This window comes from Anas acuta, chromosome 11 (assembly GCF_963932015.1).
Source record: "Anas acuta chromosome 11, bAnaAcu1.1, whole genome shotgun sequence".
Lineage (NCBI taxonomy): Eukaryota > Metazoa > Chordata > Aves > Anseriformes > Anatidae > Anas > Anas acuta.
The window spans coordinates 5451608-5476993 of NC_088989.1; the positions used below are offsets into that span (position 1 = coordinate 5451608).

General features: G+C 41.9%; 2 protein-coding genes across 7 annotated transcripts; one reads left to right on the top strand and one right to left on the bottom strand.

The window, feature by feature from the left end:
• Positions 1–370: 370 nt before the first annotated feature.
• Positions 371–10582, bottom strand: ARL6IP5 (ARF like GTPase 6 interacting protein 5). Its single transcript, XM_068694508.1, has 3 exons — positions 10307–10582; positions 2452–2669; positions 371–2116 (listed from the first exon to the last, which is right to left on the bottom strand). Exons 1-3 carry the CDS (start codon positions 10480–10482, stop codon positions 1944–1946), a joined length of 567 nt encoding a protein of 188 aa, XP_068550609.1. The 5' UTR covers positions 10483–10582; the 3' UTR covers positions 371–1943.
• Positions 10583–10598: 16 nt separating this feature from the next.
• UBA3 (ubiquitin like modifier activating enzyme 3) lies at positions 10599–25093 on the top strand. 6 transcript variants are annotated; one of them, XM_068694503.1, is made up of 19 exons: positions 10599–10721; positions 10970–11321; positions 11461–11502; positions 14238–14358; positions 15286–15366; positions 17335–17417; positions 17963–18043; positions 18679–18722; positions 19020–19084; positions 19783–19938; positions 20066–20168; positions 20505–20618; positions 22053–22106; positions 22574–22610; positions 22691–22772; positions 23400–23500; positions 23620–23683; positions 23785–23839; positions 24312–25093. In XM_068694503.1, exons 2-19 carry the CDS (start codon positions 11260–11262, stop codon positions 24398–24400), a joined length of 1434 nt encoding a protein of 477 aa, XP_068550604.1. In that variant the 5' UTR covers positions 10599–10721; positions 10970–11259; the 3' UTR covers positions 24401–25093. The 6 variants fall into 6 exon arrangements, with proteins under 6 accessions (XP_068550604.1, XP_068550605.1, XP_068550603.1 ...); XM_068694502.1 differs by having other exon boundaries at positions 10611–10901; XM_068694506.1 differs by having other exon boundaries at positions 10611–11311.
• The last annotated feature ends 293 nt before the right edge of the window (positions 25094–25386 follow it).

Genomic DNA, 25386 nt, shown 5'->3' on the forward strand with positions numbered 1-25386 from the left:
CTCCGAGTAATTGTAGAAGCAGGCAGAAATCCCTCCCACATAATTAGGAGAAATGTAAAATTGCAATTAAGAAGAGTTATATAAGGGACGGAAGCAATGCAAACAAGTGCTTACATATTTCACTTCTGCAGCCTAGCAAGGATGAGCAGGGCTGCACTGTTGCTGCAGCTCACACGCAGCTCCCTCGTGCCTCAGCAACATTAATACTGAGGCAGAGCAATCAAACCCAGCCGTTCGACACCAGTTTGTGCAGCTGTAGGGTGACACCAGAGCTCCCACCACCACCCTGGGGAGGCCACCAGCCGTGGGAACAACCGCGAGCCTAAGTTCGGAGTCACGTTTCCCATCCTGAAATAAATGCACTCAGCAGTCACCATTAGAGTTTATTTTTCTTCGTAAGTGTGCAGTTTTTAAAATTCTACAGTAATGATGAAGTCATAGGCTACTACCTTTAAGTGTGGAAACAGTTTTCAAAAACAAAGACCATGCTCTACAAGTGAGGAACAGGCCATTGACTCTTCAGCTGGAATTATTTTCAATAAATACTGATCACTTTAACACTTATATGGAATGACATGTTCAGATTTCTACACAGCTCACTATGAAAACAGCATGGTAAGTTACATAAAAGCTTCAACTTCAAGGATGTTTGCTTGATTATTTAATTACTTTATTAGAAAAAGAGAAATGCAAGAATACTTGAAATGGAGTGTCACCTGGACAACTTTTCCCCCATTTTATTCTGTAAGCTCCTATTAGCAAGACAATCCCATCAGAGCTGGCAGTTTGATTAAAATACATATAAAAGAATCCCACACACCACTTTAAGGAGTTGTTACAGGCAAGTATCTTGATGAATTTGGAATGGGTCTTCAATAATTGTATCCTGACATTTATTGCTTGTATTTGTAAACCTGAAATCCAGTTTATTCCTTGGAAGAGTGTTAGGACTAGAGTGAGCGAGATGCATGTTTTACTTGTATCTTTGCATTCTGGTTAAGAAGAAAAAGAACCACGCACAAAAAACACACATCCACCTTCATCTACAAAACAGCCTATACAGAATGAAGCAGAACAAGGTAAGTCCTAAAGTAGCAATGTTTAAAAAACATCAGCAGGGGTAGAAACCTAGCTCGTCTAGCTTATGCACAACCGTTTTTCCTCCCATGCTTGGCCATAGTTCAGGTGTTACGTGAGGAAGTTCTGACTCTCCTGCAGAGAAGAGCAGTTTCAGGGGGTAACAGAATCAGGATTTCAGGAAAAACAATGGTGTGTTTTACCGGAACTGAGAGGCACAGTGCCACATCTATTCTCCATGCTTAGATCTATTTTGACTGTTTCCCAGCTACCAAAGGAGGAATGTGAGGTGAGGACAGGAACCCATATTGGTTACACGTATTGCACAGGTTTTCCTGCTTGCCAGTTAAGCCAGCAGCCTGATCTCAGTACAGACCCCTGCAATCAGGGGTTTAGATGCAAGAAAACGTATGTTTGATAGATTCCAGCTCACCTTGAACACTGCCAGCCTGAAGGTGCTACACCCCAAACCAAACTGGCTAGACAGCCGCCTTGTAGAACTGGGATGAAAGGGGTGTTACTCTTACTAACAACCGTGCTACAAGACAGTTTGTCTGAGAGGCTGCATTCCAGAGGTTTCCATCTCTTCCCCTTCTAGCCCCCAAGAAGAAGAGACGAGCAAACACGTTTAAGTTGGGATGTATTTCTGTAAACACCAAAACATTTTGCTATACAATAGAAAAAAGTTACTCTTCTTATATTCTTAGAGGAGCCCTGAATACCTTGGAATACCTGTATCCTGCAACTATTAATCTGTATGTACCACATGTGCATTTCTTGTTTTGTACACAAACTGAAAGCAAGCTCGAACAATAGTAAATAGCAATTACACTCCTGCAACAGGCAAATCGCCACGTTGCAGTTGCTTACTCCTTTGCTTTCGATATGTAGTCAGCCAGTTTGTTGATACTATCCTCCTGCTGTTCTAGGGCATCCAGTATGATGCCCATCGGGGTCTTCTTCAAACCTATTCCTTCCATTTTGTTCTCCAGCTTGTTCTTTATGTTCCGGAGCCTCAGAGAAGCATGGACGAACATCACTGCGTAACAGAAACGTGCTTATTAATTGGTTGTGTCCAATGAAAGCATAGTTCTTGCAGCATCCATCTTAAGACACACCCCAAAGCCATGACATCACTGGAATATGATGTCTAAATTACTGCTTAAGTAACTGCAAATAGCCATTTAATAATAATAATGCTGAAGATAGCTTGTGCTGGTTTGTGTCCCCTCCCTCCCACCCGATTTTTTGGTTGGGGACAATTTAAATAAAGAGATTTAAAGCCACAAGCCACTTTAGACTTTGCAGGCTTATTTGAGAAAGCTCAGTTCAGCCGCCCTCACCCTCAGCTTAGAGAACAGCAGAATTACTTACAGAGGAGAGGAAGAGTGATCCCGAACATGAACACCATGACATCTCCCAGATAGGAGATCAAGAAGTAGCTCGACAGCATGATGACTATTACAAATGTGGTTGGGTACTGCTTCTTCATCCTGCGGAGTATGTCCTTGTTGTGCGACACCCACACAAACCCCATGAACACCAGGACCACCACAGTACCGCCAATAAGCATGTTCAGGGGACTCAGGAATCTGAAAAAAAAAAAAGAGGGAAGGAAAAAAAAAAGATTGAAGCATCCTGTTTCAGAGCCTTCAGGACTTGTGCTCACAGAGCACACATCCAGCTCGCTGTTGACTTTGTTGCTGGGCAGGTAAGGCATTAAGAAGCCAGTTGGTCTTGCAAAACCTTTGTTTGTTTTTTTTTTACAGAGAAGCTAATAGCACAGGTGTAAATGAGCAAACAACCCTTAGCCATGAATTAGCATATGTAGATGGTCTTTGCGTTCTCTTCCTGGGCACAGATGAGGATAATGAGAGTGTCTGCAGCAGCTCGTTACTAGAGGCACTCACCACCAGCTGACCTCCTGCCCAGGTTTACAAAAGGTGGAAGGTAGGGGGATGCTGAGCACAGGAGGTTACTTTTGTTGTTGTGGTTGTTTTTTATGCCTTCAATACTTACCAAATTTGCACGTGGTGTTCATGTCAAAACTAGTATCTGGCTGTCACCTAATGGCAATTCACTAGGACAAGAAGGGAATGAATGCCATTCTCTGCCCAGCCACCTAGGTTGCCCATTTTCTCGAGACAAAGTACTCATTATAGCCAAACTACAGCAGGTCTTTGAAAATACCCTAATATTGATACAAACGGTTATACTAATTCCCTTGCCAAGCAAACGTTAGATTCTGAGGTAAGTTCATACTGAACTGAAGACGGGTTGTGTGGGTGGGTGGCAGGGAGGGAAGGTTTCCCCCAGTGGGTATGAACCTCCAGATTTCATGAACCTCCAGAGGAGCTTACCCCCACCAGCACAGTGGATGGAAGCCCTGTCCCAGGCAGACATGCACAGGAGTCAGAAGAACCAGAGCGTGGGCTAAGGGTCTCGCAGGAAGAAGAGCCAGGCCTGGCAAAGGGGCTACTGCTGAGGTTTGTGTTGTGTTATTGTTACCAGTTACCAAGCAAGCCAAGGCACTGAGTGGCTCAGCTTTGGACTATAAACAGCAAGCCCCTTTTTTGGACCAGGGTGAGCCCATCACCTGCTCACACCACTTTCCCAAGTATTCAGAGGTTGCTTTGTCCTCAGCTTTCACCAGTGACTTTGCCCAGCATGTTTCTGTACTTGCATAAGAGCCAGGCTCTGCTATGTTTCACTTCTCTAGCAGTAAGCTGTGTGATTTTAGCTGCACTCTGATTTACTCGCTTGCACGTGCACAGACCTGACTGCACAGCACCTGGGTGCTCTGAGCTGCTACAACTGGCAGCAGCACAGCGCTGTCCTCATAAAGCCAGGGGCAGGAAGGATTTTATCCTGTCCTCTTTGCAGTCTGCCTATCCCACAGCTCATGGGCACGCTGACTCACCACTCCCCCCTGCTGCTGAGGAGGATGCTCTGGGTTGTGGTCTGTGCTTCACATCCGGCACAAGCAGAAGAAATCTCTCGCTGGTCTGCCAACACCGTACCTGCATGCCAGGGTGCATTTCCCCAGAGAAGGAAGAACCCCCAGGAGTTACTTCAGAGCACAGCCCGGCTACAATTCTGTAAGTCAATTGTGCCAACAGGAGACAGGACAACTGGATGGAAAGAGATTAAAATTCAGACTAGTTCCCCACCTGCTTCTGCTACTCACGCTGAAGAGCCAGCATGGCTTTTTGGAAACGGTGATAGGGCAGACCTGCTTCTTGCATCTGAGTCACTCTCTGCAGCCAGCCAGATTATATTTAGCTCTGAATTGCCAATCCTAAATTTCCAGACTGGAAAAAGTGAGCACTACTGCTCTGGAAAGAAATTGGTTTCATCTGCATTCCCTTGTATCCAGAAAAGGAGGGTGGCTCACACCAGGACCACACCAGTGCCCTGTTTGTGCACACGCTGCCGGCCAGAGCAGATTTTTAAAGCAGAAGTCACCTCCACATCACAACTGGCTTAGAGTAGAGATGGCCAAACTTACTCGGATGGCTCACAGCAACCATTTGTTTTGCTCCAAAAAATCTTCTGACAAGGTAATGCTGGAAGGAGCAGAAGGCTAGGCAGGGCTCCATGCTACCAGGTGTCTGGTAAATGCTCGAGGAGCTTTGTCTTCCCTACCCTTCCCTTCGCTCTCTTTACAACTTCAGAAACTGGTGGGGAAGAGCAAACCTTCCATCATTATAAGGAAAAGACCAAAAACTCCCCTACTTCATGCTTCTTTCTGGAATTACACAGGTTCTGTATTACTGACTGGCTGCAAGGGAAGTGAGGAAAAAAAAAATACAACACCAACAAAATCACATTCAAAAGATCCCATTTTCCTGGGGAAAGTTAATTGAATTACATGTTTTCTCAAGTGGGCTGCATTCCAATGCGTACAAGGAAACAGGGAACATAAGTATCAAATGAAGTCATTCAGAGCCACAGGAAAACAGATGGGGATAGCAGTTGCCACTAAAAACTGGTATTCAGATTCTCAGCCATGTGTCCGCAGAGTTGGATGCTGCTGATTACAGTGCTGGATAAGGTGTCACACACCAAGCTCCCCTTTATTGCTTGAATCCCCCACAGCATAATTCATAGCGCTACCTAAAATTCTCCCAGAAATTCAGATATAGGCACTTCTGCTCCAGAAACAGCGTTTTTCAAGGAGGCAGATCCCCATTATCCCGTTTCACTCAGAGCTGCTGGCACACTCCTCTCACTACCACAATAGCTTAAGACTAAAAAGGAAAAAACACAGGCACGTTATTTTAGAACATGTATCCGGGGAAAAAGAAAACTGCCTAACAGCCCTGGAAGTCACCTTAGAGCTGAAGCACCAGCACGGATATTGGCCGGATTTATCCACAGATCAGAACACGATATGCCAAATTCATGGCCAGGCAAGAAGGCTGGAAGTCTTTCAAAGCTGCTGAGACAAGGTAAGTGCCCAGCCTTAAAGCATGTTACAAGATACTTTCTAAATATAAGTCCCTTTAGGAGGGATTTATAGGGCCTCTCAAATACTTGAAAATGTAATGCACGGAACTGTTAGCATGTCAGTGTTGTGGCAACTTGATTTGGGGCTGCTCAGATGACTTGGGGAAGATGAACTCTTCTGGGGCTTGGGAAAAAAAAAAAAAAAAAAAAAAAAAAAAAGCTCATTCTGATTGCCCTAAAAGGAGTCAGATGGCAGGACTGAACATTTGGGGGTGCAATCAGCCTAGAACTCAGAGCACCCTAACGGGATGCTCTACTGTACTGCTCTCTGCAGTAGACAAGATACAGCCCTGGGAGGATGCTGCAGCCTCTGACACGGCTGGGACAAACCAGCAAAGAAAAGCTGTCACCTAGATTTACCACCAGCAGCATCTCAAGGCAACACCAAGTACCTGAAGTTCTGTTCCTCTTGCCCTTCAGGGACCAGGCAGGCCACCACATCTGTCTCAATACAAAGTACAAAGATGGGGGGAAAGAAAAGAATAAATAAAAGAAACTTGCTGTTTGCTCCCAGGGGCAGGGACACAGGCGCTGCCCTGTGCCAAGTGCGGCCGTGGGACACGTGTTCGTCCAAGTGGTATCAGGAGACAGCACAGGTGCCACCAGCTGGGGCTGCGATGGTGTGGGAGGAAGTACTGTAACTATACACCTACTTCTCAGAGCAACAACAAAACAACAAAAAAATAGATTAAGATGAGTGTTGTTTTTTTTTTTTTTAAATTGCATTCATATTTCTAGACTCTGTGCTACATCTGTCCCAAAGCAGGTTGGATTCCCACAGAGCTGCAGAAAGTCCAACAAGCTCTGCCTTCAGTGACTTACATTATCTGGTCTTGCTGGGTTACTTCACACCTGCAGGCTGCTGCACAGCCCCATAGCAGCAGAGCTGACCACCTCCTTGGAAAATTTACAGCTCCAGTGTAGCAAAAAAAGAGGGTAAGACTCATCCTCTGAGCACTGCAGCACGAGCCCAGAAGTAGGGCAGGCCACATAAAGAGAAAGCAAGCAAGCTCCTTCCTTGAGTCACCTCCCCCTCAGATGGCTGTCTCAGGGTGATTATTCAGCAGTTGCTGGCACATCTGCTTCTTCTGCACGTGAGTAGGCACGGAGCAAAGGCACAGAGCTGGACACTTCTGATCACTGAGAACAACGTCTCTTTACTCAGAGCAGCACAGCGGGGTCACTACAGCACATAAATGTGAAAATTCCCTTTTAGGAGGGCTCGTGCCTCACCGTGTTGCACACGAGGGACAGGTGAGCGCAGTTATCTGCTTCCTTCCTCATTTGTGCTCATTCAAATGACACTACAAGAGACAGCAGGTTCTGCTTCCTTCCCCTCTCCCCATATCTTGGGTTGCAGTGAGGTCACGTAGCTGCAAGGAGAGGTAACACCTACAAGGACAAACAGAGTGCTGTCCTCTGACGTGGCACTAACACGTCTGGTCACTGCCAGGTGAGAGCCTGCAGCAGGCATGGGTTTAGCAACGCTTCTGTACTCACTGCTTCTCGCTTATGTTGCGTTCAGAACAGGAGTGGAGCCCTTTCTGCACAATCTCTATGAAATTGTGTAGTAGTATTATGCAACGTATGTTTTAGAGCTGTGTGTGTTGTGCACTGTTCTTAATCTTTCGTCAGGCATTAGACACTAAGCACTCTGCTGCTCTGGAGGCTGCTCTGGTGAGGGAATTACCCCCAGGCCAGCTAAGGCTGTGGTCTGGGGTGGAATGAAATTTAAAAAAAAAAAAAAAAAAAGACACCCACGCTCATTCATTGCTAGGGGTTGTACAGATAGCCAGTAGATGTGGTAGAGATAAGTGGGCAAAGGAAAGCTCCATCGAACTTCAAGCTGTGGGGAAAAAATTATGTCAAAGGACAATGAAGACTCTTAGTTGTAGCACTCTGAAATGCATTGCACTTCTTAATGCTATCACTTAGACGCTAGTTTATGGTAAGTACAAGGCAACAAAAGCCTACAAGAAACAACCTTGATTTAAGTAGTTAGTTTGAACAGCAAGACAGAGAAGCCTTGTCAGAGTAGCTGAAAGCCCAGACAAATGGCACTTACTGGGCAGGAGGATTGTTTGGGGGAGAGCTGCAGGCTGCTGTGGGAGGCACGGCTCTTAATAAATATCTGTGCAGCTCTCACAGTAACGGGGCCCTGGCTCAGAGCAAAAAGGGCAGTCATCATCCAGGTCCTATGCAACTCAGGGAGGGACACAGTTTGATTTAGCAATGATCTTGGTTTTTAGCAGCAGCAGAGTTCCAGGAAAGAAATAAAAAAGAGCACGCTAGCCTGCATTGACTCACAGAGGAGTTTGCAGGGCAAGGAGTAAGGGGAAGAGGAACTGTTGCTGCCACCAGCCTGTACGCGTAGAGTGGCAGTCATTCAATACTTTCGGTTTCTTGTTCACAGATTTAATAGTTTCTGCCTAGAATAAGCAGAAATAATAGTTTTCTGCTGGGGCTTGAAAGCAAAATTTAGCTGCAAAGCACAGAACATCATTTACATGTAACAGTAGCCATCGGAAGGCAAAGGGAGGGGAAGAGGCAGGGCAATGATGCAGCAGAGATCATTACGATTGCATTGCATTCATGGTAAGGTTATTCCATACCTTGCAGAGAGATGGAGATAGTGAAAGGTTGCAGAGGTCGATGTTGTTGTACAGGAGGCTGTAAATTAAGCCATGGCAATAAACTCTGCACTTGTGCTATCAAAAAAGCCCTAGGCTACAACTTCCATCTCAGCCCAGCATTACCACAGCTACCAAGCTACTACAGCAGCCAAAAATATTGTATCACCTGCCTGTCTGTGCAATGAGATGGCTTAAAAACAGGTAGAGTTGGTCAGGGATAAGTTCAGTTGTGATCACAAAGACCACTGCATGAGCACTTTCAGTAATCCTGCCCCTAGGCACAGTCCTGGAGTTCCTAAAAAGCCATGATAAGCTCAGGAATTCCTGCCCATTACAGAATGAAGTGCAAGGCCACAGCTTAGTCATCAATGTAAATTTAATCAGGAGAACTTTCTTTGCCTTTCTCCCAAAGCTACAGTCTCGCCAAGTGAAAAATCTTTTATTAAAAAGGAACAGGTAGCTTTCCTTTACTGAAGGGTTAGCCTGTTCCTGTTAGAATTAGTCTCCTGTCCTTATACTTCAGTGTTAGAAGAATCAGTTTTGCCATATACCAAAGGCTCTAAGATGCACAATTAAAAAAAAAATAAAAATCATTCCAGGTGTTTCTTGTCCACAGATTTCAGCTCAGCAGGTCACTGCTCGATATGAAGATATTAAAATTGCAGTTCTGGTGTTAATCTCTACCTTGTGCGGCTCCATTCATCCTCCTCCCCCAGCCCCAGCAAACCGGTAGGAAGTAAGTGGGAGATATATCACCATCCTTGATCTGATAAGAAGGGATCAGAGTGCAAAAGGAGAAAGGAATTTAGGAGATGGAGTAAAGTTGCTGCTGTTCTAGCCCTCTGGCCAGGGATAAAGAAGCTATTTACAGGTTTTTTTCCCTACTTTCTTGGGGAGAAGAGTTGTCCCCCTGCCTTCCACAGCTCCTTTGATCTATCTAATTGGCCACAGCACTGCACTGGTAAACACGGGCAGATGAACACTGAAGATTAGTCTGAGGTGGGCAAGAGTCTGCAAGGCTCTTTTTACCTTGTCTAATAATCCACTGAGTTGACTGCAACATATCACCACCGAAATTAAGAAGAAAGTCTACAGCACTATGCCAAGCTGTTACACACAAAAAAAGAAGTAGGGTTCTCAGCCCCTCCTGTCACAGGCCCACACTCCCTGAAACCTGGAGACTTTTCACTGACTCAGATGCTGGGTCAAGAGCTTCAGATGCAGAACAAGAAGGGATTTAGGGGAGGAATTTAAGCCTCTGCAATATATAAGATAAGATATACTTCTGCCAAAACCACTTCGGCCTAGTGGCCAGGCAACCCTCCAATTTAAGCATTTGAGCGTTGTTTGTCGAGGAGTGCTGGAAATGTATTCCAGTTTCTATATTAAAAGCTTAATCATCACAGCCTCTGCTGCAACTGCTGCAACTCGTGATGAAGAGCTTTCTGGTCTCGGAGCAATACTCAGCCAGCAGTCACAGGCCTATACTCGGGGGGTGATTAGGAATTATTTCCCAACTCCCCGTAGGGATGCTGACACGAACAGGGTCCTGCCTTGAAGGTCTCAGTCTCGCCCCAGAATGAAACATACGGGCATCCTGCTTATCTTTATTATCTTTATCAGGGTTTTTTTATGCACTAGCTCAGAAATAAGAGTGGCTGTTCTGCCTGCTGCACATGAGCTTAAAACTATACGGGAAGCAGAATTCATCCTTTTTTTTTCTTGTTAATTCAAAGCCAAGTTTATCTCTACAGCAGCACTGGGCAGGCTTAGCCAGGCAGTGCCGGTCACTGCGGAGGCCCCACTGACATCCAGCACCCCCAGGGCTGCTCCCTGTCACCCCACAGCTGCTCCCCGCCACCCCACAAGCAGCCAGGCGCTCCTGCAGGAGGTGCTGAGCCGCCTGCGGATTGGGGAATAAAAAGGAGCTCCCCGAGCCGCTACACAGCCCCAGGAAGAGTTAAAAAAATAAATCGCAAACCCAAATCAAACCCAGCGCCTCACCCAGCCCGCGGGGGCTGTCCCGGGGCTCAGCGACCCCCCCGGTCCCCCCATCCCCGACCCCCGGTCCCCGCCCAGGCACCGACCCCACGATGGCGACGACGGCGGCGGCCACCATCAGGTAGTTGGTCTGGTAGTAGAGCAGGTTGCTGACCACGCGGTTGTTCCATTTCGAGATGTCCTTGAAGTCGGGCCGGGCGAAGCGGTCCGAGCCGGGGAAGAAATCGTCCCAAGCCCGCAGCGGCGCCACCTGCACCTCCATGGCCGCCGCCGCCGCGCAGGCCTGAGGGAGCCGCGGCACCGCCCCGGGGCGGCTCCGGGACCACGGGGGGAGCTCGGCCGGCCCCGCACCGCCCGGTTCTGCCCGGCCCCGGCTCGGGAAGGAGCCGGGGAGGAGGCAGCGAGGCCCGGGGAGGAGCCCCCTCAGCCGCGGCTCCTCGAGGAGTGCGGCTGTCAGGGCGCTGCCCGCCCCTGCTGTGCGCTGGGTTCTTTGTTTGTGAGGTGAAACGCTGTGGTTGTGCCCTGAATCACACACACCGAGGGGTTGCTGGTGGCGGCAGCCGTGGTGGTTGCGCCTGCACTAATTTGTAGGGAAATGTTTGGTTTTACAGCCTGTAGAAGGACGCTGGGTGTGCTGGGCAGGGAAGTCCTGCCCCAGATGTGAGACCAGCAGTGAGCCAGGTGTGACCGTAACACCCCAGGTCTGTGACAGCCTCTGAAATCTCCATTTAGACCGTTTGTCTTTTCAGAAATTGGATTCAGGACCCCGAGGCCAGAGCTGCCATCCCTGTGAGCCCCGCTCCATCCCTCCCCATCCACGAACCACGCAGCCATCCCTCATGGTGATAGCTGCACGGCGCGTGAGGACTGAGCACACAACCAGGCTGCCTCCTGAGGAAGAGGACAAAAAAAAATCCTTTAAACCACATCAGCGGGGAGCCGCCTGGCAGGGACACGACTGCGGCTACCTCCCCGTGTATCCCCCCCCCCTCAGCCCCGCGTCCCGCTGTGGCGGAGCAGCGCCCGTAGAGGCGGCGCCATGGCGGCGGGGCGCGGGGCAGTGTGGGAAGGAGAGGGAAATATGGCGGATGGTGAGGAACCGTAAGTGCCCTGTATGTGCGCGCTCGGCCGCCCCCTTCCCCGCGCCTCCCGGGGACGGGCGGGCCCTGGGGGTCCCCTCTCCCTCCTCCCCGGTGCGTGTAGCGCGATACTGACCCTTCTTTTATTCTCTCTCTTTTAGGGAGAAGAAAAGAAGGAGGCTAGAGGAGCTGCTGGCCGATGGGTTAGTGCGGGGCTGCGGGCGCCCGGCCCGGGGCAGGGGCAGGGACAGGGACAGGGACAGGGGCAGGGGCAGGCAGCGCTTGCTGAGGGGCGGCCGGCAGGGGAGGGCGAGGGGAGCTGCAAAGGGGTCTCAGGACAGGCTGTAGGGGCAGGGGAAGGGACAGGGCGCTCGAACGGCGAGGCCTGGGGAGAGGGAAGGTCCCGGGAGGGGACCGAGGGGCTCACCCGCACCGGGGGGCTGGGGGCCCGCAGCTTGGCATGGGGCAGGCTGGGGGGCTGCGGGGCTTGGGGGCAGGAGCCGGGGAGCTGCGCTGCTGGCCGGGGAGGGCCGCTAGGCTAGGAGCAGCGGGCTGGAGTTTGGCCGCGAGTGAAAAAAATTCAGGCTGCGGAACCCCCACCCCCGCCTCTCCCTGCCTCTGCTTCTTAAAAAGCCTCAAATCCCACGCGTCCTTCTTAACAGCCTCGGGAAGCTGATGTGCAGAAATCTTTAACCTCGTCTGCTGCCACCCCATAACCCTTCCCTTCTGTCTCCCTGTGGCCCTCTTCCCACAGGTCGCAGAGCTGACCCCAGTGGCGGCCCCGCAGGCCCTGCATGCGTGTGGTGGTGCCAGGGTCACAGCCAGCCCTGGGCATGTTGGGCTGGGGGGTGCATGCCAAGCCCCCCAAAAAAGCATGGGGTGTGTGAAGGTGGCAGGAAAAAGGCTGGGCCTAAAGCAGCCTAAGGACTGTGTGCTCTGACACCTTAAGGTTTAAAATTATTCAGTGAAATGGATAAGGACTGGGTTAAAATCTAACAATGCCAATACTTGGTTGTGCAGTAATGACACACAAACCCTTAAAAAAATCAGTCTCAGAAGTTAAACAAAATTTCGGGTTGTGTCAGCAGTGTTTTTGAGATCTCCACGATGTCCAACCCTGTAAAAAATCAGACTAGTGTATTCACAAAAGTGAAACTCCTTCTGACTGGTATATCACTAGAAAGGAAAATACATGTCTGAACAGAAAAGAAGTACAGCTGCTTAAATGATTTAAAAAAAATCCATAGTGTCACTAAGCATTGTTTCTGGAACAAACCAAAACCAATATAATCCACAGAAGGAATTACTGTGTTTTGCATTGATGCTGTATTATTTGCAGAAGTGATTGTTTAGTGCATATCCTGAAAGCTGGTGTAAAATAGATGAGTCCAGGGTTCAGTGCAGAAGTGTTACATTTATTCACAGCTTCCTAAAACTATTTTCGATGTAAGTTGTGAAAACTGGAGGAGGTAGAAAGTCAGATGTCAAAAGGTCCTCTATGAAATCACTTTTTTAAAGTACTTATTTAACTGTTAATTCAGTAAGTTAACTTATGTAAAGCCAAAAGTTAAACCAAAATGAGTTCAGTTAGCAACCAAAACATAGGCAGATTATGTTGTATTTATTCTTACACTTCAGTGAAGTTTTTCCTTGTTATTGGGACTCTTTTGCAAAATGTAAACCTGCAAGGTAAAGTTGCTACAGACATAACTGTTTTGTCCATCTTCTGAATTCTGTGAGGACCAAGGGTTTCACTTTCTAGATGATGTCACTACATTTTCATTTTATTTTGAGATGAGATACAAGGAAGTAATAAATCCTAAACATTACTCTACAACCATTATTGATACAAGCATTCTTCGTATTTTTTCATAGCAAATAACGGTTCTTATCAATGATGACACGACCTTTCCTAGTTAAGATTTTCAAAGCTCTTTATAACAAGCTTAGTTTTGTATTAACACAGAACATATTCATATTCATGAACGATTCATGAGTGGAGCTTGTGCTAAAAAAAGGGAAGTGTGCTGTGCTACAGAAAGGTTTGTTTAGTGGAGGTGATCTTACATTAGAAAATTACTTAAGCGAGCTGATTTTGAACTATTCAGTAAGTCTTTTTAAAAGTTTAATTTTATAGTTATGTACTATTAAAAGTGACCTGCAAAGGGGAAAAAGGGTGATGGAATGTTTCATGTGAAATTCTGTCTCTATAATTAAGAAGACAATAACTGCAAACTTACTTTTTTTCAAGTCCTATTGTCACTATAAACAAGGAGGTGGCTGGAAAATTGGGCTGTTATAAATTCTGTAGTACTAATTGAGGGTGAAGATCATTCAAGATTCATACTCTTTAACAGTAGTTTAATTATACTACTATGGAGGCTCAGTGGAGACAATGTTGCGCCTTGTTACTGTTACTTATTCAGTGCCTCACAGTTGCAGTAACATACTGATAAATTCACGATTTGTGAACTTTCTTAAAAAATTTCAAAAATAAAAGAATATGAGACTTGACTCTGATGAAAAAACAACACCCTCAAAACCTAAAGGGACAACCTTTTTTGTGTCCTCGTTAACTCAGGGGAAATAAAGGCATGAAGCGTACACCTTTTTTTTTTTCTCACTTCAGGTCAACTTTTACTAGTAACAGCTAAATCGGGGATTTTTTGAAATGCCTGCCTGTTTTTTTTTTTTTTTTTTTTTTTTTCTCTACACGTTTATATTATTGCCTTCTAGTTCCACAAATAAAACTCACTCATGCAAGTGTCCATGCGCATAAATTCCATGATGCATATATGATGAACATGGATATGCGGATACATTTGCATGAATGGTCAGTATTTTAGGTATTTTTAATGTATACAAAGAAAAAAAGTGCATTTAGAGGTGTGGCTTTTTCTCTACGATTTTGCAACTGAATTTACTATGTTCTGTGCAGAATGGCTGTTGATAGTGGGTGTGGGGACTCTGGAGACTGGGAAGGTCGCTGGAACCATGTAAAGAAGTTCCTCGAGCGATCTGGACCATTCACACATCCTGATTTCGAGCCAAGCACTCAAGTGAGAAACACTTACTTTAAATAAAAATCTGTAGTTTGTGTTGGCAACTAATGTAAACAGCTTCGTTAACTGACCACCAGCAGTGTACAAATACTAAAATTGCATGAAGACCATGTATTTGAATCAGTAGAACAGTATGATTCTAAAAGAATGTATCGTATTCTTTTCATAAGCTTTTATTTCTAAATTTTACACTGTCAACTACAAGCTTGCTGTCATACATAGAAATACATATAATATATAGCACAACATAAGAGTTACGCTGTCTTGGAGTTCCATGTGAAAAATAACATCATTTGTCTCTGTTTTTAAATAATTAGATGCAGTAAATCATTTATTATATTTAAAGAAGGAATTAGGCTTAGTATGAATACATGCAGAATTGGGAAAGAATAATAATATTGGGAAAGAGCTTGCAGGTGAATGTAATATTAATGTTCCATTAGTTACTAGTTCGAGTTTAGGGTCTAGTTGAACAGCTCACAGAAACCAGTTATCTAGTTAAAACTCTTGATTCTTGGCCAGCAATGTTTTCTGTCTGTTTACATTTATTTTTATTATATGTAAGCAAATGTTTTGTAGGAAAAACCTTAAACTGAACCTTGCGCTTAAACTGAATAATAATAGTAAAGGTGAATCTTGCATTTTTATGACCAAATTAATACAAGGAGAATATGGACATCAAAATGGGCTGGCTTTTCTGTAAATTGGGATGTAGGAATCACATGAACACAACAACCGATTAAAGTCCACTATGTAATTACTCCTGCAAGCACAAAGTGTTTTATTGATCCAAGTTGTTTTATGTGAAGCTTACTAAGCACTGAAAATATTTGATAACGCAGTTGTACTACTTATGAAACAAAGGTCAAATCATACTTTTCCCTATTTAGTCTATTAATTTCTTTTGTTTTATATTTTCCACAGGGTCTTGAATTTTTGTTAAGCACATGTAAAGTACTAGTTATTGGAGCAGGAGGATTAGGATGCGAACTCCTGAAAAACCTGGTAATTACTCAGTTTTCATCCTCTGTTTATTAAAATCTTTTTTCCTTGAGGAAGTTATCCTTCTTTTTTGCTAATATGGCATTTTAATTGTATATAACAAAATAGGTATAAAATACACAACTACAGAGACAAATACTTTGCTAGTGAGCTTGAAAGATTGTAATCTAATATAGCCCTTTTTTTTTTTTTTAGCTATCTAAAAGCTTGTCATGAGGAGCAGCATGGTGCTGTTTACGAAGCATAGACATTTTAGACATAGGTTTACTTGCAGCCTTAGATTAGGCCTAATTTTGGGAATTTTTCCTCATGAGATCAAGGGAAATTAACTATACTAAGAACAAATCATACTCTTAAGGGTATAAAAGACGTGTTGTTTGGAATACAGTAACTAAAACGTATCTTTTCAGATGCGAGATAATATTTTAAAATGATGTAGTGAGCTAGCAAGAAGTGTAGTATTAGTAGTCAAAGCTCAATATATTTTCAGTTCTCTTTACATGTTTGAATGAATTCAGAGTGAGGTTGGAATTGCTGGAATTATGTTCTTTCAAAGTGAAACTTGTAGAGCCAATCTTGCTCTGTCTGTGGTGACCTTCATGCCGTTGGAACCTATCTGGCGTGGCTGAGTACTGGTGCTCAGGTTTTCCAGTTCCTCAAGATCAATAAGCCTGAGCTTGTCTCCAGAGCTGCATCTCTATTGCTGAATCCAGTCTGTGTAATGAAAGCTTTATTGCATCAGACCAACATGCACTGTCCTGTATGGAAATTATGGAAATTGCTAAGGAGAAATAGAAATATAAGACCAGGGAAAATACACTACAGAGGTACTATAGCTTACTTGGTCCAGCATTAGCTTATAATGGATACTCTCACTATGTGCTCTATGAATCAATTTTCAAGTATTTAAAATGCAGCTACGAGATTGTGTGGTGTCAGATGTTTACCCAATAAATGCATGAGTTTGATTTTCCTATTACTGTGGTTTTTATCCTTAGAAGCTCACTTATCATAGTGTATCACTGTACCATCCTGTTTGAGTTCAGCAGTTTAGCCTAATACTGTACCTTTCTGTGCTCCTATTCCATAATAATTACTGTCCTTATGGATTCCATGGAAAATGTGTGTATTGATATAATAATTCAATACGAAATACGGTTTTTCTTTAATCTATACCAGCACTTTTATGTTAGTACACTTTGCTACAGAATTTGTGTACTGGTATTTTACCATTCCGCAGATTATCTCCAAGCTTGAGGTGGTTGATAAATCAACAGCCTCATCAGGCGTTCCAATCAATTAATGTAGGGGTTTGGGACTTCTAGCACTTGGGAATAATCTTGTTCTGGTTACTGCTCTGTTACTGCTCTGCATAAGCAAGGTGTTACTTGAAGAGACTGTGACAACTCCAAGGCAGTTTTCTTTATTTGAAAATTTAGTGCTGGTGAATTTAAATTGTGCTTTGGGCTAGTGTATTGTGTTTATTGGGACATAACAAACTAAATCTCTTGATAACTCATTGAGAGGAAGGATTTGTGGGATTTCATAAATCTGCTGCATGCTCAGTTCCCATCTTTCAAAAAGATTTTAAGTGTATTTCCTCAGATTCTACTTTTTTTTTTTTTCTGATATACACTGGATTTACTCCAGTTGTGAGGGAATGTTGCACATTCCCCTTATAGATGAACCTACCATTGATGGAAGTATGTTATGATAAGGTAGGGTAAAACAATATTACATTCAGTAGAACATTATCTTTGACTGTTGAAATGTTACTAATTCCACCTGTCTAAATATCAGCATTAGCAACCCAGCATTGTCACAAAGAAAGCCAATGCACCTGTCTGCACAAGGAGCAAAGAACTGATATATTTGTTCCTTCAAAGGTTGCCTCTTTGCCATTTGGAATGAATCTTGGAGCACTGTAAGCATTTTGCTTCCTCTTAAGTAAAGTTGACTCTCTTTTCACAGGCACTGTCTGGTTTCAGACAGATCCATGTTATTGACATGGACACTATAGATGTTTCTAATCTTAATCGACAGTTTCTGTTTCGGTAAGTGATTTTTTCATGATTTAACTTTTTTGTTTTGTTTTTTAAGTACTTAAACATTATATATAAATATGCTTGTTATTTTGTTTGAACAAAATGTCATTGAAGCTTTCTGAACTTCCACATTGCAATAGTACTTGCAATTAACTAAACATTGTGTGTTTCCTTCTTTTTTTGAGAACTGTGGTGTCAGTTTCGTTGTGAAGAAAATTAACATACCTTCCTTACCATTCAGATACAGTTAATGACAAAGGGAGTAAGTGACACCAAAGTATATTGCATGTGGATTGAGATACCAATTTCTGTAGTACCCTTTTCGTCCAAGCAAATTGAAAAACTTTTTTTTTTTTTTTCCTGGACTTAGATAACTCTGGGGCTCTCACATCAGATGTTTTACAGGAATGCCTTAATAGTCCTGTAAATCCATATCAGTAAATAGTCTTATAGTAATAATTAGTCACTTAATTCGGTATCTGTAAGACATAGACCCTCAAAAGATTGAATGTTATTAGAGTGGTGCATTTGAAATTACTTCGCTTTTTTTCCAGACCAAAGGATGTTGGGCGACCAAAAGCAGAAGTTGCAGCAGAATTCCTGAACAGTCGCATCCCCAACTGTGCTGTTGTACCGTATCCTTTTATGGTGAAGTAATAGCCTTCAAAAAACCTAGAAAACTCTGTAGGTGGTAAGAGTATCCAAAATATTTTGCTGCAGTCCTCTTTTTCCATACAATAAAGAACACATACATTCTGCTGATGGTTGTGAATTCATAGAGGGGCATTAGCATAGAGAAAATATGCATGAAAAATCAAGCCTAAGTTTTAAGAAACTATCTTGTGTTTTTCCACTGAGTCTTTTTATTCAAATTGCATATTCTAATTTTCATGGGAATGTTAGAATTACAAGTTTATTCACCAGAACTTTGAGCATGTACTGGTAAGACATTAATTTATACACATAGAGCAGCACTGCTCATAGAGAACTCTGAGAGCCTCTGTCCTCTGTGAGAGCCTTTCTATTGCTAAACGGTTTTGTCTGCTGAGCTTTCTGCTATGTATGACTATGACATTGTGTCCCTTACTTGTTATACCAGTTGCTAGAGCTTGTGGGAAATTTTGAATCTTCCAATCACTTAGTTTTAAAAGAAAGCCTCTAGTGAAATTATTGTGATAAATTATATAATGTTTTGGCTTTAGGTTAGCAAATGGAAGACAGTAAACTCAACTGTATTATATGTATATTCCTTTATTGTGCTTACGTTCAGATATTTTAAAAAGATTCAAGACATGGATGAAAGCTTTTATCGACGTAAGTGGTATTTGGTTGTATTCCAAACAGCTACAGTTATTGCTGCTTGCTGCTTTTCCTGCTAGCTAGATTGCTGATTATTTTAGCCTTCTCTAATGTACTAAATGTATACTGGTGACAGAGTTAACAAATAGACAAAACCTAAATGTGTCTGTCTTATATGTGACCTAGGGCAGATGGTTGAACTATATGGTCAGTTCTTATGGAAAAGTTATGGACAGAATACAGTGGTTGTTTTAAGAAGTATGCATTAGTATATTCAAATAACACTTTTCTCTCCCCCCCCACCCCCCCCAGAGTTTCATATTGTTGTTTGTGGGCTGGACTCTATAATTGCAAGAAGATGGATAAATGGCATGCTGGTAAAGTATTCAATCTTTTTAAATTAAAGCCTGGTTATTGCTTGAGTATATATTACTAAAATTGATCAGCTTTGTGCATTAAAATGAAATAAGGGCTGTTGAAACTCACGGCCTTCTGTACCTATTTCTACTTTATCGTTATTGTGAAAAGGATCGGGTGCATGCTCTCTCATGTGCCTTTTTCTTGAGGAGTGTTAGTCAATGTTTGTGCAGTGCCCTGCAGTGGTAATTTCAAAGTTAGGGTATGTTGCTTGGTGTCCTGTGCAGTCATTCAGGTTTTGAAAGTCATAAGAATGCAAGTTCCGCAGCTTCTCTGGATGCTCTCATTGTGAATGTTTTGTTCCTTAGCTAAGCAGTACTTGCATTTCTGAAACTTGTAAATGTTGTCTTTTGGAGCCCCGCTGCTACAAAGTAATAGAAGACTGGTGATTGAACTAAGTTCTTTCATCATTGAGAATTTGTTTAAAAAATAATTATGGTTTGCTATATGGAAGTAAGAGCATTTATTGTGTGTGTGTGGAGGGGTTGAAGATGGTAGATAGTCTTGTACACTGACTAATAAGTAGTGTTTTATAAGCTGTGGACCCTTAAAATAGCCAGTACTTTAACTATTCAGTTTTATAGTAAACCATTAAGAATAAGATCTTTAGGATTTTTTTTTCCAACAGCTTGTAAAAACAAACACTTTTATTTGTTAGATGTCATTTTTACATTATGAAAATGGTGTACTGGATCCAAGTTCCATCATACCTTTAATAGACGGAGGGACAGAAGGTTTCAAAGGAAATGCTCGTGTGATTATTCCTGGTATGACAGCGTGTGTTGAATGCACACTTGAACTTTATCCACCACAGGTAATTTCCATTGATGTTTCCATTTTGTTTATATTCCTCTTTCTGGTTTGCTTGTTTCTTTTCCCAGCACTATACATAATGTATTCAATCCTTTTTCCTGTCTTTCTCCTTGTCCCCAACCACTCAGGTCAATTTCCCCATGTGTACTATTGCATCTATGCCCAGACTACCAGAGCATTGTATTGAGTATGTCAGGATATTGCAGTGGCCAAAGGAGCAACCTTTTGGAGGTAATTATTACATTGCATCGGTGCTAAAGTAATATTTATCATTATAACTAATTTGTTTTGAGCTAGGCGTACACACCTACAATCCAACCTTCTAATCATATGTGACGCTTTTGTCCTATTGAAACTGAGCCTCCTCTGAGATGGTGAAAGATATAAAATGTTAGAACTGATAGTTTTAGAAACTATATTTTGATATTTAAAGTTTCAAAGTGTAAGGTTTTAATATTTAAGTGAGGTACTGATTTTTCCACAAATAAAGAGAATGTTTTTAGGCCAAAATAATGCTGTATTTCTGAAGAGGTCTTACAACTGTACCTGGTTTGTAAATTACTGTAGAAGGTGTTGCTTTGGATGGAGATGACCCTGAACATATACAGTGGATTTACCAGAAGTCTTTAGAAAGAGCATCACAATTTAATATTAAAGGTGTTACCTACAGACTCACCCAAGGTAAGTGTATGGCATTTTGTTGAGTTCGTGGTGGTTGCAATTAGCCTGGATTGGCATTCTCTGTGTTTATTGTGACTAAGCTGGCAGCTCTGATGGGAAAGAAATAGTTCTCATTTCCCTTACCGTCTTAAAACAAAAACAAGCAGCATGTTTCCTGTGCCAGCACAAATATTTTATGATGAATCAGATGTTTAGGTATTCATGCTGAATCAGAGGAACTTATCTGGGACAAAACTGAACATTCTTTTTGCCATTTTATTTTTAACCTGGAGCAGCTCCATGGTTTGCATTACACTGTGACCACTTCTGCTGTGTCAAAAAGTAGGAACAAAAGAACGTGATTGCCTCTTTTAGCAACAGTTTATGCTGCTTAAAACTGTCATCTGTTCTTTACTGATGTGTATGCCTCTGTTCACATGCAAGTGCAGAAGGCTGCAGCTCATGTAATCAGCTTCTTAACTAAATAGAAAAGTGGAGAATCTCATACAGGATCTCCAGAATTTGTAGTAACTTGTATATCTTTGTTGACGGTTAGTACAGAGAATGGATTTGAAATGCTGGGCTCAAAGTGCCACACTTGAACCTCAGCATGCCCTTCTGTCCTAGAAGGGTGAACTGACTCCTTGAGTATCTTTCTCAGATTCCACCTACTGTATTGCAGATACTTTTTCTTGCAGTAGCTTATATTGGTTTATTAAGTAGTAGGTTTTTGGCAAAGATAAGTGTGAACCCCCGTTCTGAAATATAATTACATACATGGGAATAGCTGCACAGCTTTCAGCATTTGAAAATAGCTTCAGTGTGAAGTACAGAGCAGAAAGAAGGCAAAGATTGAAGTTTTTACGTATGTTTTCTCAGGTATGAAGGGACATAGTAAGTCTAAACTGAGAAGCCAAAAGAACTTCAAACTTCTTAGGAATTTGTTGTCTTCGTGGCCATCCTGAAAAAAAGTGAACTTCTGTTTCAGATGTATCAGCTTGTATGCATAGGAAAGCTTGCTTTCTATCGGTCTGTGTTCTGTACTGTTTGACTGGATGTGCTCAGTAAGAAGACTTGGATGAAAGTGCTGATACAGTTTGGCAAGCCTCTACTTGCACAAGGAATACCAAAACCAAGTTTCTTTCCTTTATTTATTTCCCCAACTAATTATAATAGAACTGAATTTTAAATTAATATTAAAAATAATTTAAATGTTTAGAATGTGTTCACTAGTTCTCTTTGTGTGATACCTTCTTTTCTTCAACATGCTTTATCCATTCCTAAAATACAAAAATGCCAATGTACTTGAGCAGCGAGCCACTATACCTTATTATTACAGAAATTCTAGAAAGTGCTTAAAGTACCTCTGGTTACCTTCTGTAATTATTCTAGCTAAAAATAATGTTTCAGTATGTTTTTTTGGAAAAGAGTAAGATGTATGTTTTGTTTTTACAGGGGTTGTTAAACGAATTATTCCAGCAGTAGCTTCTACAAATGCGGTAATTGCAGGTATGTTGAAGGAAACGGGATATTATTTCTTACTCATTTCACCTCTGCTTCATTGACTTTGGATTTTTGTGAGGTATCAATTTGGAATAGAGAATTTGAGGAGGACAATATTAATTTTTAAATGGGTTAAATTTATTCTTACAGTTTATTTTTTATTTTTTTTTCCCGTGGAGAAACTGCGTGTGACTCTCTATGAATGTAAAACTCATGTATGATGGGGAGCGAGCAAAAGCATATGAGAGTGGGGAAAACAATAACTGCAAAACACGATATATAAGCTTAACATGGTTTTAGATTAGTGCCAAATCTATGATGAACTACTTCTAGGTACCTTTAGGTGTTTAATTTTTCCTGTTGTTTTTTTTTTTTGGTCACTTTGATACAATTTTGCACACTTAATATCTGTGTGTTCTGAGATGGAGCTAGAAAGCAAAGGAATTGTTTTTTGTTCTTTTTTGTCATTACAGCTGTTTGTGCCACTGAAGTTTTTAAAATAGCCACAAGGTACTTTATTTCTTATTAATAATGTGCATGATTTCCAAGATAAGGACATATATTAACACTAAATGTGTTTGCCATTATAGTGCGTACATTCCTCTTAACAATTACTTGGTGTTCAATGATGTGGATGGATTATACACTTACACATTTGAAGCTGAAAGAAAGGTTAGTGTTATTAAAGGCTTACAGGGTTATTTTCTTGATTTTTATTGAAGTTTCTGAAGTTTTAAAAGCAGAAATTACAACGTTACTAGTCTGGTTCTCTTTCAGAGTATTACTTTTAGCACGTAGGATTTGTTTTTTTTTAAACTTATGTAGTTTTGGGGTGGTGGTTTGTCCACATAGAGTAGGACAGCAGGACTATTTAATTCTAGATCAACAGATGTGTTGTTTGACATACTGACAGTGAAATGTTTTTTTCTACAAATCAGTTTAGCAAAAAGTATTGCATAGTATGCATAGTGGCATATTTAATTTTTGCCCATTTAGCCCAAAATTCTTAATATTTGGAAAAGTAGCTTCTGATATAGGCACGTTCTCCAGACAGCTACTTCTGTGGTGCGTGCTGGTGCAACCCTGGGTTCTGAACGGTTATGCTACCTGTGGAGGAAAACAGTAGTTTGACTTCCTTGAAAGTGAATTGTGAAGATTTCACCTGTTATACAGTAAACACAGTTTACAGCGTAAAACAAAATCTTAAGAACATTTGGAAGCAAATCTTCTCAAAAAAAAAAAGGTTACGACAATTGTTTTGAAAGACATAACCTGGTCTCCTGTGCTGCTTTGTTGTAGGAGAACTGTCCGGCCTGCAGCCAACTTCCCCAAAACATTGAGATTTCTCCATCAGCGAAATTACAGGAGATCTTGGATTACTTGACAAATAATGCTTCATTGTAAGTGTGCAACTATTCTGACTTACTTGATGTTTTTAGGTACTTTATAGTTTCAAAGATGTATTTTCTACTTGCGTTTTTATGTAATTGTCCTTTTTTTTAATGTTTTATATATATAGGCAAATGAAATCTCCTGCAATCACAGCAACCATCTATGGGAGGAATAAAACACTTTATTTACAGGTAATCTGAACGTGTTTAATTTTGCTTAATAATCTTATTTTGTTTAAATTTACTTGTCAGAGTTTAAAAGGGAATGTTTTGACTTTATTTTGTTGTTGCAGACGGTAGCTTCAATTGAAGAACGAACAAGGCCAAATCTTTCCAAAACACTAAAAGGTAACGTGCAGTTTTCACATGGAGATTGCACATACTCTTCTAAATAGAAAGATGGTCATTCAGTGTCACCCCTCTGTATGTATGGCATGTGTAGCTTTGTTTTGCACTATACAGCAGAATGTGCTTCATTACCCTTTTCACATGCAGTATGCCTTTCTTGGGTTGTTCTGGAATGAATTTTCAAATTGCTTAAACGTGAAGTGTGAAAAGTTATCATCTGGTGAAGAAAAAACTTGGTAACAAAACAAGCCAATAATTTAGGTAGATCAAAGGTACTTCAGTAGTGGTTTATATAATTCTTGGGGCAGTCTGTTAGTTTATCAGCTGAGTTAGATGACCGTTAGTTTAGCTAGTGCGCTGTTTGCAGCTTTATTTCATCATATTTATATTTTGTGTAAATGGCGTTCATAACTTTTTTTTTTTTTCTAAACATGTGGATTTGCTGGATGTAAACTTTTCTTTCTTCTTTCAGAATTGGGGCTTGTGGATGGCCAGGAACTTGCAGTTGCTGATGTGACTACACCACAGACTATATTGTTCAAACTCCACTTTATCACTTAATTTACAAATAAGTACAATGCTTATACAGCAAGAAAAATCTGTACCCACTTTGTAAAACAAATGTACTCTGTGGATGTTAAATTAACCAGAAATGTTCAAGTTAGTACTAGCATCATTGAAGGTTAGGTAATGCAAATGAATCACCGTATTTTGGAATTGTATGTAGAAGCCAATATTTGGTGGATTATATTGTACAAATACGTACTGGTGTACAGAACACTGATGTATAGGAATACACTTTTTTTCAGTTTTTGTTGTCAAAATGTTAATACTATCAGACACATGGAAGTTTTAGGGTGGCCAAAAATCTTGTCATTTTAAATTTGAATGTGTATGCGTATACAGACATGCAATGAGACCTTCTGAAAGGAACCATAGCAATCTGGATTTAAATCATAGCACTCCTGTATGCTTGCCGAGTCACCTTAAAAGCAAGAAAGAGCAATAGATTAACATGGGCAGTTTCCTCTTATTTGATATTGATCTGATCAATTGTATGTAAGTTATTAAGTATGGAAGAGCTCACTTTGTTTGCAAGGAAACTCAGAAGGATGAAACGAACAACTGTACAGGAAAATACGATATGAGCATTTGCAGTCACAAAACAGCTGCTGCATACAGTGTTGCAGACTTATGTTCAAGTATCATTGGTGCTGTTAAGGTATTTATTAATAAAATAATAATAAAAAAAGACTCCTTAGTTTGTGGTTTATCAGTGGGCATTGAGGAGTGGTTGTAGGCTTTGCTGAATAACCTCCTGCATCTTGTGGCTGCTTTAGTCAGATCTTTCTATGAGGTGCCAGCTTCCTCAACAGAAATTTTCTCACTTTATTTGGGGCACGTGAACTGTGTTTAACCTCTCCAGCTTGCAGCTGTGTGTGTGTAATAAGTAGTGAATCATTTCACTCTAATTTTTAACAGGATAACATTTACCAACCCTACGCTATTCCGAAGCGCTACGAGGCGCAGCGGGGGCTGTGTGAGCA